Source organism: Callorhinchus milii, unplaced genomic scaffold (assembly GCF_018977255.1).
Source record: "Callorhinchus milii isolate IMCB2004 unplaced genomic scaffold, IMCB_Cmil_1.0 Scaffold12, whole genome shotgun sequence".
Taxonomy (NCBI): Eukaryota; Metazoa; Chordata; class Chondrichthyes; order Chimaeriformes; family Callorhinchidae; genus Callorhinchus; species Callorhinchus milii.
This window is the reverse complement of record NW_024704753.1, coordinates 6055982-6071261: the sequence shown is the minus strand read 5'-3', so window position 1 is coordinate 6071261 and position 15280 is coordinate 6055982. Positions and strand designations below refer to the sequence as shown.

Sequence of the window (15280 nt, the reverse complement as noted above, 5' to 3'; positions counted from 1 at the left end):
TAACCTAGCCTATTTATTTCAAATAGATCTCATTTATTCAGCATGATACTTTGCAGTTTAGTAAAAGTTGAAAATGGGCTTCACTTTTTACGTTGCTGGAAAATTAAAATAATGTGAAACTATCCCCTGTAGGTTTGCACTCACAAAAGAAATCAAAGAAAGGAGCTGCTCCATTCAGCTCATCCAATTTCATGACTCTCCTGCTGTTTACCACATCCTGCACAGGGGGAGGCAATTTGAGTGCTTTTAAGAATTTAGCAACTAGGAATCTGGGGGTATGTTAAGATCTGCGAGGACCAAGAGGTCCCAATGTCAGGATATTTGGAGCTTTCAAAAATTACCTCTTTTGTCTGGACATTTTTCAGCTGCTGACTTTTCCGACTCTGAAGGCATCCTGTCGTGGTTGCTAGGATATATAGCGTCTTCTTGCTCCCGCACACTATTGAAAGTCCCATTGCAGAGATGATTTAAAGTGTTTCCATCAGTTCTGCAGTGCTCTGGACTGTGTTGCTGGTATGGATGATCTATAATTTTATAAGGTTTTGTACAATATTCTCGATCCTTGGCATACATGTTACCATTCTCAAATTGATCAACAGGAACCATCACTGGAACACCAAATGTACCTATGGGAATAGAGAAATTCTCAGTCACTGAAACCAAAAAATTCCCTTACAGGCTCCGATTGAACACAGACATTCAAAAGAGCTTAGACCGGTTAATTTAGGCAACTGTATTCAGAATCATTATACAGCTTGACTTGCCCACTTTGAAATAATAAAAACGATGTCTTCACAGACTCACGGCTGGAGGTTTGCAGCCTATAACATTTCAGCAGGGACGTGTAGGTGATTAGCAGAAATTATGCTTAGGCAAGTTAATTTAGGCAACTATCTTCAGAAATGTAAGCAATACTCAGGAACAAAAATCCCACCCATTCAGAAGTATGGAAATGATTCAATTATAAATTTTAAAAAACCATTTACCACAAACATTTGCTTGCAAAACCGTTCAACAATCCTTCCAATTGGCTGAAAAGGGTTTTAACCAATTAGAGTTTTTAAGTGAAGCGGTCGTAGCTCCATTTTATTTTTACAGTAGTAAAAATATTTCGATCAATTAGATTACTAAACTATAAAATTGATCAGTTATGTCAATAGAAAGAAATCTTAATTTGCCAATTCAAGGTTCAAAGTGTCCTGGAGATGTCAGCACTTGAGTGAAGTTACTAAAGTGACACGTTAAGTGTGTTTGACTTTACATCTGTAAAGCATTCTGCACTTGACTACCACCTGTTCCTGGGATATTCATTTTCCCAGTGGACTAAGATATACTTGTCAACCTTGTAGATTGTTAAACCAAAAGGATTTTTTAGGGGAGGGGCAGGGGGGAGGAGGAGGAGAGGGAAGAAACCTATCAACCAAATTTTATTCAATGTTCTTTCCACTGAAAAAAATGACCATTTCACTTTAATTCATGAAAAAAATTCAATATACACTCTACGTCCAGTATTCACTAAACAACCTCAACAAATTTGAGCAATCTTTACAAACGGTCAACATCTATATGTGATTGCTTTAGAAAATAGGCAGGAGATTTTTGTGAAGCGGTAACAGAATTTGGTTGAATTTTGACTGTCTAATTAAATGGACTTCTAGTTTGCAAAAGGCACCTACCTATTTTTTCAGAGCATAGTCTTCCTTCAATTAAATGTTCCTGTTTATATCCATCTTTAGCATTATATCCAATACAATGCTTTGAAACAATGCTGCAAGGAACATTAAGAGACTCCACATCTGTACAGCTCCCAGTGTCAGTCCGAACCATACCTGTAATCAGACAACTTATTAGAATTGTCAGCCTTGTAAAATTATTACATGTTGTTAATCCTGATGTCACAAGCAGGTGATTGCACTATTTGTGAACTTTTGGTACTGAAGATTATAGTCTTCCTTTTTTTAAATAAAATGCAACCTCTTTACAGAAAATTGTAAAACTAGAAAAATCCAAAGTAACAGTTTTTTAGAAAATATATCAACTGAACCAGATAAGATACCTAAAAATGAGTAATTTGCAGAAGTTTGGGGAAAGGTGGGAAACAGGACTAAATTGCTCCTTCCAAGAGATACAATGGGCTGAATGGCTTTCCATGCTGTAAATTTCTATGGTTCCATTTAACATACATGACAAGGGAAACTCCAAGTTGCAACAGTCAGATCATAAAATAAAGTACAGCTGAGAATGAAACTTTATCTTTGTGACAGAGGCTAAATGGGTTGTAGAATGCATTTCATTATGTTATGCGATAACAAGCATACATACCATTTCTCTCCATGTGGCCATTGGGTATAGTCACTGCAAGCTGTAAGTTGCTGACACTATCAACTTTGACACAAGCTTCCTGACGCTCAGAGAGTGTTCCTTGGGAAGACAGATAACTTGGTACATCAGGTGGTACAATGGTTTCATCTGCAAAATATATACATAAACATTAAAATAACTGAAAATGACAGTTCTTTTACAGAACTGCTTTATAAGACTACACAATAGACACTCCTTAATTCTAAACATGGTTAAATTTTGATAGCACTTAATGCAATTATACCTATTGATAAAACAAAAAAATCCTTACAATCCAAAGCAATCATGATATTCTGCCAAGATTTCTACAAGTTTGCAACTTCTTTTTTCTTATACAAATAAATAAATGAAGAAAATAGTGGAACAGTCTTACAAAACCAAAATACAATGTCATCACTCACAGCAGAGTGACACGGCTAAAGTGCAAGCATATAAAAAAAATTCAGAGCACACAAAAAATTCTGTGGCTCTCGATAAGCATTTATATCAAAGGTAGTTTTGGTAATATACACAGTTCTTAAAAGGATCAGAAGCAGGATTTTCAGTTCTGCTGTATTGCACTCAAGGGGACAACAAACTGAAATCTATGTACCCACCTGTATTGGTAACACTGTATTCTTCACTTTTTTTCCTGGTCTGATAAATGATGCATACCCATACCAGCGAAGTTACCACAATACTACAGACCACTGCAATAATGACAATGCCCACAGTCATAGTTCCATCCTTTTTGCCGTGTCCCATAGCACAACTTGCTGATTGTATAATGTTGAGGTGGCTGTAAGCTCGCTCTGTGCCAAGTGTATTGGACATCTCACATGTGTATTTACCCCCATCATTTGATACGACGTTTCGGATAATTAGCAACTGGTTGCCAGGTGTGAAGTGGTGCCTCTCTGTAACCACAAGGGGCTCATCGCTCTTAAGCCAAGTTATCCGAGGGGAAGGACTGCCTGATGCCATACACTGTAAAGCTACAGTTTCTCCAATAGCCACAGTTTGGTCTTCAAGGGGATAAACCAGTGATGGAGTTTCTAAAAATGCAACATTAGGCAGGTCAGTACTTGAATTTCTCGTCATACTCAGATATTTTAATCATTTCCAAATGTACATTATTTATCCTAAAAATGGAAAACTGGTAAATGGGATGTTGAACATATTTAATGCAATTACAATTTAGCGTATGTATCCAAATCCTCAACTACTTCAACTTGCAACATATACAGCACTCGCCTCACAAGCGAGCGACCCCGGTTCGATTCCCGGCAGGGAAAAATGTTGGACATGTTTTCTTACTCCACAAGTCTCTGTTTACCTAGCAGTAAGTACAAACCCGTTTGTTAGTCGTTTGGCGGATTGCTTTTCCAGGGTGGGGGGCTAATAATTCCTTCAAAAAAAATGAATTGGTCACTTCAAACCATGACTGTTTGTGGGACATTGCTGTGCGTAATTGGCTGCCGCGTTCGCCCACAAATATAGTCAATTCACTTTACAGTGTGTTCTGTGAAGCGCTTTGGGATGTCCTCCCGACGTGAAAAGCTCTATATCAAATGCAAGGATTATTATTATTATTATAAAGCGCTATATCAAATGCAAGTAGTATTATCATAATTTATTTTACACATTTCAATATACAAGCACAATGTCTCTGTAAACAACATTATTTATTCTGCAGCCCATGTCCTCTCTCGCACTAGGCTCCGCGACCCTATCACCCCCATCCTTGCCCAACTCCACTGGCTTCCCAGGACACAGTTCAAGATCCTGGTCCTTACCTTCAAAGCCCTCCATGGTCTTGCTCCCATCTATCTTTGCGACCTACTAACCCCCTACCATCCTGTTCGCTCCCTCTGCTCAGCGGGCTCCGGTCTGCTTCACATCCCTCACCTCGCTCGTCCCACTATTTGTGGGTGGGCCTTCTGCCACTCTGCCCCCACCCTCTGGAACTCCATCCCGCAGTCCCTCTGCCTTGCCCCCTTCAAGACCCATCTCAAGACCCTCCTCTTCAACCATGGTTTCGATCTCTCTGCCCGCCCACCCACTGTCCTCCACCCTCCCCGACCCTGAGCTTGGGTCTGTCCAGCGCCTTGGGACGTCCTCCTGACGTGAAAGACGCTTTACAAATGTAATTTTGTTGTTGTTGTTTAAGTAGCAGTAGGTGTTCATTTGGCAGGTCTCCATGTGAATGGAAATACATGAAGATGCCACTTACTCCCATCAATTAATTCATTCTGCATATGTGTGAGAGAATACAATACTTTGTTTAAAGAGATCTAAATAAACATCCTATTCACCTAGAGAATGCATCAACAAATTGCTGTTGATCTAAATATTTTCTTTATTGATCCAATTTTAAGTTAAAGAGTTTTTCTTTTGCCACAATGTTTTACTTTAATAAACTTGTGATTTGGAACACTCAACCTTTGATCTTATCAGAGGTAAATCTAAATGGACTGTGGTCGCAATTATCCACCAGAAATGAGAAGGCAGTTAATCTGATTGCTTGCTTGAGACAGCTCTCACCTCCCCCTCACCAGGGTCATTAAAATTCAAAGAAATCCTTCCATTATGGCAAATAATTCATGATCAACTGTAGATATTAGATTCCACCTACCTAACACTGTGAGAGAAGCATTGGCAGAAATGGTGCCAGCGATATTTTGAGCTGTACAACTGTAAACACCCATGTCTTCAGTTTTTACATCCACAATAAAGAAAACGTCATCTTCAGGCATCACGTGCATGCGCCTTTCCCGAGCAGCGGGAAAATCTGTGCCTCCATCTTTCTGCCATGCAATCTGTGGAGCTGGGTGACCAGTTGCAGCACATTCAAGACGAGCATTTGCTCCGGTTCGGATAGTTAGATCTCTTGGAATCTTAACAAACGATGGCAATACTGTAAATACATAACTGAAGTTAATGAGGGTTACCATTTTAGCTGGTGTTGACCAATATAACATTTTCTCACAGTTCCTGCTTTTAAAGCCACTATATTGCAGAATATTATCCAAGTTTTTATGCAAAGTCTTGGATACGCCAGATGATTTAAGAAAGATCAGCGAGAGACTGTGTTCAGTTCTGGGCACCACACTTTAGGAAGGACGTCAAGGCAGTGGAGAGGGTGCAAAGGAGATTTACCAGGATGGTACCAGGAATGAGGGACTTCAGTTATCAGGAGAGGCTAGAAAAGCTATTAGGATTATTCTCCTTAGAGCAGTCTCCTTAAGCGGAGACTTAATAGAAGTTTTCAAAATTATGAGCGGATTCAATAGCGTGAACAAGGAGAAACTATTTCCACTGGCGGGTGGATCGGTAACCTGAGGACACCTATCTAAGACAGCTGTTAAAAGAAACAGAGGGGAGGGGAGGAGAAATGTTTTCACAATTTAGCAAGTTTTAAGAGAGATGTAGATAATTATTTGGGAAGGATAAGTTTGCAGGGCTATGGGAAGAGAGCGGGGGAGTGGGATTGATTTGGAAAAGCTCTTTCAAAGAGCCGGCACTGACATGATGGGCCGAATGGCCTCCTTCTGTGCTGTATAATTCTATGTTTCTATTCTATAGTTCTATATTGAATAATTAAATAATAATGGAAGTGTTCAAAATAGACTTGTTCTGGTAAGTGAAAAAGTGCCGTTTCATTATTTGAAAATGCAGGGTTGAATAATGAATATTTTTGTATTATTACACTTAAATTTCAATTAGGAAATTTGTAGCAAATCAAAAATGTACTCACCATTGACAGTAAGCTTAGCTCTGGTGGAGTAGGTTGATCCAAAGTTGTTTGTTATCATACACTGATATCTTCCTTCATCTGTAAACTGCACAGCTCTTAAATGAAGAATAGTAGTATACTCCATTACTTCACCGTCCTTTGCTCGAACATGTGCAAAGTTCTCAATTTCAGCATCATGAAGAATCTCATGGCCTTTCTTCCAAGCAAATGTCATTGGAGAGTCGCTACTACTCGCTGCTGAACAAATGAATCGGATGTCCTTGCCGAGCACAGCCATGGTTGTTGCAGGTTGAACAATTATTTGGGGTTTGGGGAAATCATCTGTAAAGTTGAAATAGGAAGCACAGAGATGAGGAATTATTTGTAATTAAATTGTTTTGACCAGGATGAAAAGAACTAATAAAATTCAGACTAATCTGAAAACTAAATGATCTTATTAAGGAAATTTGGAAAGAACTAAGTCAACGGAGAGCGTAGAATTCTATTTAACAACATTAGTTTCAAAAGACAAGACTAAAAGAAAGAACACTCAAAGAAAGTCACAAAAAGTTACTTTTGAAGAAAGTTGAAAGGTTGCTCCCCAAGTGCTACAACTTATAAGAGATTCTCAGATATAAAAATTGCTCTCAATAAAAATGGCCTGTCGGTCAACATTCACAAATACGTGAATTAGTGAACAATAAACGAGACTAGCAAATGAGATTGGCTGGCTCAGTGCAGACTAAGTATGTTAAGAGACAGTAAGGATAAAACCACAGACCTGAATTAACGTTGCAATGAATGGTTGCTCTTAGGTCATCATCAACTATCTGAATGGTCATATGTATTATAACTGAGTCAAAATCTTACTGAGCACTTTTGTAAAATGTTTACCCAACTCATGCATTATAAATGGATAAATGTGTACTTTGGCATCACATGATAAAGTATCAATGCTCTGTGCCACAGAATAGCCAATATCCCATAAGGTGAGGAACTAATCAGAGACCAAACACTTCCCTACAGGGAAAGGAACCAAGTAAATTGATCCAGACCCTAGACCACTATCACGCAACATCTCACAGCCAGAGGGCTGGAAACGGGTCATATGCTTGGCTACTGTGCCACAGGGAGACCCAGAAAAGGGGAAGGGACAAAGGTCAAACCAAAACACAAAGGATTTTTTGTTCAAATGCATTCATATCTCTGGGGGCCGGGCGGGAAGAAGAGTGAATGTGTATAATGCGCCATTGTTGTTCACTTATACTGAACTATCATATCAGCAAAGTGAAATGTTCTATTTTGCACCCTCAAAAGTACTACTTAATAAATCTTTCAAATAGTCCGTATTACTTTGGCAGTACCGTATCTTGGTATCTGAAGTGTTACCTTAGGGCATTTGTCCAGAAAATAAATGTTTAAAGCCTGAAGTTTAATTTTTAAAACTAGTAAATAGAAAAAAAATTGTTCATTCGTGACATCAATCTAAACATGTAAGAAAAAAAAATCTGTACAATTAGGACGCGCACTGGAATTTACTCAACCACATTAAAAGAAACCAAAAGTATCAGCTGAACTCAGATGTCACTGTTTCAAATCTATGTCTATGTACTACTACAAGCCTTGGGGACAATTGTTTCCAGTACATTTCAATTAAATTAGATTCGGAGATTCATGTGCAGCCTAAAATTTGAATAATAACTGAAGAAACTCGAGATGAGGGTATGAAGCCAAAGCAACCATTGCAAAGCTGGACGAGAATTTTGAAATATCAATCTGTTCATTGGCATATGGCAACTAAATTCTCAACAGTAATCTGCTCAGTAAATTCCTAGATCTGAAGGTTAGCAGACTATGACACAAACACCTACCACAAACAAAGCTTTCTGCAGGGACACTGAAGATGCTTTTGCTTTTCAGTGACTCTGGGTGTGCACATGTTGCATCTACACTGGCCTGGAAGCCTCTTCCTGACAGCCAATGCGGCAGCCATTTTAGCTGACAGTCACATAAGAAGCTGTCACTGTTCATGTATCTGTAGATAACAAAAGTTGTTTAATAAAAATAGTACAATAAAACCATTGCATAACATTTAAGCCTGCATCACAATTTCAAATAGAACCCACCCCAAGGAATACGTTTAACCGAAAAACACAGCATCATTACATCTGTGTAAGTTTCGTTGGTTTTATTGTGTGGCACAAGTACATCTAAAATTGCAAGAACCTATTTCAGGTCATCAATGTTGATGGACAGTGACCACCGTTCAAATTGAAAATATTTACGCTGCGATGCTTGCCATATTTTCTTATAAAATCTGATAATTATCCCCACAAAGTAAAATTTCAAAATTCAGATGAAACTCAATAAAACATGGACATTTCGTGGAGGCAAAGGACAAAAAAAAAATAAAGTGAGACATTAGGGACTCAACCCACCAATGTTAATCAGTTGACCACCTGTATTCTTCTGTAAAGTACATGGTCATCCACAGTATCTTAGTTATTAAAATAAAGTGTTCCAAAATGTAACACTTGGGCAATCTGCCATATGTCAAATGCAAAATGTAATAATACTTGCATTTGACATAGTGCCTTATCACTCAGTTGAGTCCTTTCAAAGCATTTCACAGAATATATTGTAAAGTGTAGTGATTGTGTATTATGTGGGCGAAATTCAGAAATTGTGCACAGTAGTGTCCCACAAATAGTCGTAGATTGAGTGACCACATTCTTTTTTAAACAATATTTTAGTTGAGTGAATATCCTATTACAAAAAGCTTTTTTGTCAAAACATTATAATCAATGTATGACATATCCCCATAGATTTTAAGCGCAAATTAGAAATTCAAACACAAGCTAAACACTCGTTTACTTACAATTCCTTTAGATTTTTCATTTTGGCAAATGCTTCTCCTTGGATAGACCTGATCATATTATTCCCCAAGTTTCTATGAAGAACAGAATTCAGTCACTTCTATGTTGTAACACAGGAATTTATCAATTTTACCTACTATTAGAACTATTAAGGGAATATTTTTTTTTCAACACATTAGATTTACTCATCTTGTTTGTACATTTTATCCTTCCATTCTCACTTTCAGTTTTAAGTCTAGGCTATTTTTTCTAAAAAAAAATTACCAAACTAATAAATATCTTTTTTTCCATGGGCATGATATAACTACTCTGACCTACACTACACCCAAGTTACATCTTCAAAACATTTTCAAAGATTTTATAACCAGCCCCCAGATAAAGCATGAGAAACAACAACAACTTGCACTCATAGAGCGCCCTCCACGCAGGGTAGTGTCTCAGAGTGCTTAACAGTGGCGGTGCCTGACTCCGAGCCAGGGGTGGGAGTGGGTGGGGGGGGGGTGGAAGGTGGCCCTAAACATGGTCGAAGAGGAAGGTTTTCAGGCAGGACTTGAAAAAGGGGAGAGAGGGTGCAAGATGGAGGGATTGAGGGACAGTGTTCCAGAGTTTCAGGGTGTAGTGGCTGAAAGCGCGACCTCCGTTAATCCATCCCTGGGACCACTTAAGGAGAGGTTTACCAAATTAACCTCCAGGGAAAATCACATCCATGGTATTTAAAAATCACTAAAGCTTTCTAGGAACAAGTCATTCCTTACAAATTCAATGAGATGTGCTATAACTATTTCAATGTCACAAGCCCTTGAAGCAACAAGGAAAAATATTGCAGTTACATATAGAATTACAGAGAATCTACAGCAAATAAACAGGCCATTCGGTGAACTAGCCTGTGTCATAGTAAATTAAGAATGGAACACAACATACAACCTCCAAAATCACAGTACATTAAATTTCTAAAAATGTCTCCACTAGTGTAGTAAAAATGTCAACATATCTACTTATGTTTCAGGGCAAACACAATGACTTGGAAATCTACTGTTGTTAAACAATGATTAAAATTACAACATTATAGTAATTATTAAAGAATCAAAGTTCAAACCACAAAATAGTCATGTCTGAAGCTGGGGCTATCTGTTCTAATCCCATTCCTCTGCTCCGTCTCCCAACGAATTCTTAATTTTCCTCAAGTTTTTATCTAATTCCTTTTTAAATAGCTCTATAGACTTGGTTTTGAGTGCTAAGACTTTCAAATTCTAACAAACCTTGTGGGACAAAACAATTTTGACAATCTAATGACACTTTTCAACTATGATTGCTTTTGATAGGTTAAATGAAAAGATTTCCACTGATGTGTGAGTCAGTAATGAGGACATAAATTGTAAGAAAAACTAATCTCTACAGATTTTTTTCTTACAACAATTTATGACTTTATACATTAGTGGGCCTTGAAATTACAATATACAGCTTCAGTGTACAAATATTATAACATTAACTCAATTCTTCTCATCTAAGATCCTATAACATTTAATCCAACATTGAAACTTTAGACTGCAATATTGAATATTCATAGTTTACCCTTAGCCGGCAAAACGTGTGGCATCACATTGTGACACAAAACTACCATTTTTTCCCCCGCAGTATGGAATAGCTGTTATAAACAAAACATCAAATGCTACTACGAATTAACTGTAGGGAAAATAAAATGATAATATTGGAGTAGCACAAGGAAAGAATGGGAGGAATCATCTGTGTATTAACTTTAAGTTCTTTAAAATGGAATATCTTTAGAATGTCTTAAGAGAATAGCAAAAACGAGGCTGAAGTTTAAACAGAGAACAAGAAGGAAGCAGGTGGCTTGCACCAATGCAACTTCTCAGTTTACAAAAAGGCTATTAAATTGCTAGCATCCACTGCTTTTGGCATTCGGCTGAATCAGTGCATTGTGGGATACTCACAGGTGCTCAAGGGCCTCCAATCCAATGAATGCTTTTTTGGCCACAGATTTGATCTCGTTTCCAAACAGAGTTCTGCAGTTTCCATACACGTAAAACAGATAATAAGAAAGAGAATAAGCACAATTAGTTCAGAAAAAAATCACAATAAAGAAACTGTATGAACAGTAAATCTGAACTGTTCCTAGATTAAAAGGTAAATTTAGTACAAAGGTCAGCTGTTTTAGGGGAAACAAAAATTAGATTCCAGAATTGTGACAGGATGTCACCATATGGTTCACATTAAAGTAGGTTATAGGGGCTACAAAATGTCACTTACTGAATAAAAAGCTCTCAAACTAACAACAACACAGAATACTGCAGAATGTAATGACAGCTGCAGCCTCCAGTATCTTACTGAGAAGAATGCTTATATGGTTCCAAAATGAACACTATGTCCACTTATTTTGAATTTACTTTCTACTTTGGAGTGTTTTTTTAAAAAAAGATTCTGTAAGCACTCACCCTAACCCAATCTACTAAATCCAAAAAGACAAAATGAACACTCAGTTTGAGGCAGTCTCTCGACTGTGCAATTGCGGTACATTTGGTTTGCATGAATTAAATGTCCATTGCGCTTCTAAAATTGAAGAAAAAATATCAACTGTGGATAAAGCTAGGAATTCTATTCCATTAATGGTTGCAACGTTTTTTTAAAAAAAGAAAGCAATGCAATAAAACTCACATAAGCCATATCAATCAGGACCATAACATTTAATATGCCTTACGCATTGTCCGTGTTGCAAGCAAACTGTATAAGTCATAGAAAATCCATTTTAGTCAATAATCTACACTGTGCATGCATAATTCAATGCAGCCAGTAAGTGCGCATACATCAACGGGTTAAGACGTAATTTCCCGCTAAGTGCCAGAATAATGCAGGGTAGAGGAGCGACATTACGAGTTAGGAGGCGATTAATACAAGTAGTGCAAAGAAATCTAAGTGGTTTGATAGAAAACTGAATGGGGCTTAGGTGAATACGACTTAGGCAATTATATGATTTATAAAGATAAACCTTATGCGAGTTTTACTGTATTACCTGGTTTTAAACTCTTATTTTTCAACAGAAGGTCCTTATGTACATAGTGACAAGTATTCTATATTGTGTTCATTATTATGAACATTGCAACAAATACCCGAGCTAACGCAGAACCATACAATGTTATTAAATACTAAAAAAAAGTGCTGCAATATAAAAAGCTCAATTTTGTTGATGCGAAGAAGGGAAAATAAAGTATTTATTTCAATTAATGTAAAATGTGCCCATTTCCCAGGTACAGAGCAGAAAACTTCCAAAGCTTTTGGATTTACACAGTATCCACATTTTATATTAGTGAACACAACCCACTAACCCGACAGATCAGAGGGCCAAATAGCCGGCTTGCTCATCCTGAGTAAGATATCCTCTTAATTCCTCTACTTTAGCAATTCAGCAAGGGGCTGGCGAGCGGCCAATTTCATGGCAACTTTCAGCAATGCATATTTAATGAGAAACAAAATTACTTGTTCATAGATGTTACTGCTGCTAAATACTGAACTACAAGGCACTTTCTTATGCTTATGTTTCAGCTGCTGCCTCTGGAATTCTTAAGTTCTCTTCTGTAGTGTCCAATGCCACCTTTCATCTCTCAATCACATGGCAATCATCCTCACAGGCCATACTTTTTAAACATTAGACTTTGTGCTTGGCGTACAAGCAGCTCATACATAATTTACAATGCTTTAAAGTGTCAAGTCCTTCCTACATATAACGCCTTAATTATTCTGAATCCCACTCTCACTGCTGTGCTCATGACTTGCCTTTCACTGACTAATCCTCCACAGATCAAAAGGTGACTGCTCGCAGACAAGAGTGTAGCACTGAGGAATTTATTAATTCATGTAAAGTCTACTGCTCGTATAATACAAGAACTCTCTTCATTTCACCCTGCAATTTAATGGTATTCGAGAGTATATAAAGTGTAAATAATCATCAACCTGTTGTTTTCTGAACAGAACAATTATTACAACATTAAAGCAGTTGTTATAGTTTAGGGAAGTAGCCCAAATACTTAGATCAACTTTGCCACTATCAACCTCATCAATAAACTACCGAGCATAAAAAAAAGCAAATAACAAACATCAACCACCACATTCATGCCTGTACATGCATAATACAATCAGCTGGTAAAAGTTCCAGTTTTAGAGAACACTCATATCTCAAGTGTGTATCTAATCGTACCAAGCAAGACAAGTGAAAAATATTAACTACAAGGCAAATGCTTTATGGAAGCCTTATCTCTCAAGGTTTAGATTTAATTTTTTAGGCCCATAATTCACAGCTATGTGAATACAATGCTAAAGCTCCAGTACACAAACAGTTAGTACCCTCAGAGGTACAAAACTCAGCAGTTCACAACGCCGAAAGCAGACTTGCTTGGTAGCCTTCAAACAGAATATGTCCTGATTTGCAGAAGGTTGCAATTCATATTCAGAGCCAAGATATTTAGAGCACATTTGGGAGCAAAAGTTGGCCTCTGCACCCCCAACTTGGAGAAGAAAATCAGCCAAGGTTCTTGTCCTTGATTGCGATTCAGGAACTCTTGCTATAAAGTCTGTGTATGGGGCGGACCAATTAGGGCAGGAACAGGCTCAGCTGTGATGCTTTCCAAATCCCCCCCCCCAAGAACTGTACACTACTGGAAAGAAACAGGAGTCAAATGCTTTCATACAAGGGGAGGAAATTGAAAGAGAAAACGTAAAAAAACTCAAAAATGTTCTTAAACAATCAAGTTATAATGCCATATTCTAGTTTTTACAGGTATGACTCCAACTACTCTAACATAAAGTCTAACCACAAACACTGAAGAACAATATGCATATCTTCTGGTGTGTATAGCTGATTAGAAGCCATTGCATCTCATCTTTCCATTTTCCTGAAGCCTGCATAAAAATGAGTCTAATTCTCAAAGTTCCTATTCAAAGCACAATTACAATGGCTGTAAAGGAATAACCTTTTAATGCATGCAGCTCGGCTGACTTCAAAAGCTGGGATACTCACAGCTTGCTCAGACTATCCAAGCCAGCAAAGGCCCCATTTGTATCTTCTATTATCCCCGAGATTTCATTATTGTCTAGTTCCCTGCAGGGAAGAAAAACAAGAAAGTGCAATCAATTTTCCAGTCCTGCTCGTTTCCATGAATGGAAAGTGAACAAAAAAAAGTACTTTTGTAGTCACTGAACTAATTACAACAATTAAGTTATTCAATGCAAAAAAACACAATATTTATTCAGAGTTTTAAAACAGTGGTTCGTTAGATCTGATATCTTCTTCATGGTGAAGCAGCTATTATCCGGGAAATGTAACATTCCGAATTTTTAATTTTTGCAGCACTTTAATGCGTTTTACATTTATTGCAATAGTCTCGCTTAACAATTCATACAGGTTAGGATATGAGTAGTCTTCAAAATGCCAAACTGCTTTTTGAAACCTGAGAAATGTAGCACCGATGCTTTCTTTACTCCTGTGCCATCTTCCTCAGCTTGTCTTACACATAAGTAATGTGATTCACAATACTTACTTGGCTCATCGCATAAACACACGAAGAGTAACAAATTAGCTAAATCTGCAATTTGTTTAGGAATATCCAACTTTTTTAAAAGAAAGTTTCCTTACAGATATCAGATTGGTATCTCTCTTTATCCCCCATCTTACAGTTTTGATTCAATATAATTTCCATCAATGTCCAGCAAATCACACATCACTGATTAATGAATGGTATATGCAGTTTTGATAGTTCTACACATCACGTCAGAAACGAGAAAAAATGTCAGTTGGCATTTAGAATTAAGCTGCATCTAAGCAATGGATTTGTTCAAAAATATCCATTCATCAATAGATGTAAAGCAAAACGCCACACTTCAAGAAATAATTCATGAAAGCAAAAAGGGCAAGGAATATTTTGTGACAAGGTATTTAAAAAAACAGGCTCATAAGCTGCATTAGGTACTAGGGCATGGATCAACACCTATGAATCTCAAAACAGAGATCTCTCAAACTGGGCTGCACCATCGGACAAAGCAGATAATTACATACATCAGTAGACAAGTCAACCAAGCTGTGCTCACATTCACCTAATTACTTAGAAACCTGGAAGCAAGTGCATTACATGCACATAGAGACTAACAAGTGAAGAAAGACAACTAAAATTAGAACAAGGAAATTTATGGCCAAACAAAACCCAGGTACAAAGTGAGTATATATTTATAGATTCGATTCCAAATTGATTCAATCGCAGATTTAAAAAACTCGAATACAGCCATTTTTACCACGGGAACTGACTATTCTATGCACAATGAA

At 37.5% G+C, this 15280-nt stretch overlaps 1 protein-coding gene across 1 annotated transcript in view; it reads right to left on the bottom strand.

Annotated features, from left to right (window-relative positions):
* lrig1 (leucine-rich repeats and immunoglobulin-like domains 1) overlaps positions 1-15280 on the bottom strand; it is a 51301-nt gene that overhangs the window by 1577 nt on the left and 34444 nt on the right. Inside the window, exons 9-18 of the mRNA XM_007895194.2 lie at positions 13982-14062; positions 10905-10976; positions 8955-9026; positions 7948-8111; positions 6098-6418; positions 4976-5257; positions 2958-3395; positions 2323-2469; positions 1677-1829; positions 342-626 (exon numbers count right to left, since the gene is read on the bottom strand). Of these exons, the coding sequence (XP_007893385.2) occupies positions 342-626; positions 1677-1829; positions 2323-2469; positions 2958-3395; positions 4976-5257; positions 6098-6418; positions 7948-8111; positions 8955-9026; positions 10905-10976; positions 13982-14062 (2015 nt within the window). The remainder of the gene's footprint in view (positions 1-341; positions 627-1676; positions 1830-2322; positions 2470-2957; positions 3396-4975; positions 5258-6097; positions 6419-7947; positions 8112-8954; positions 9027-10904; positions 10977-13981; positions 14063-15280) is intronic.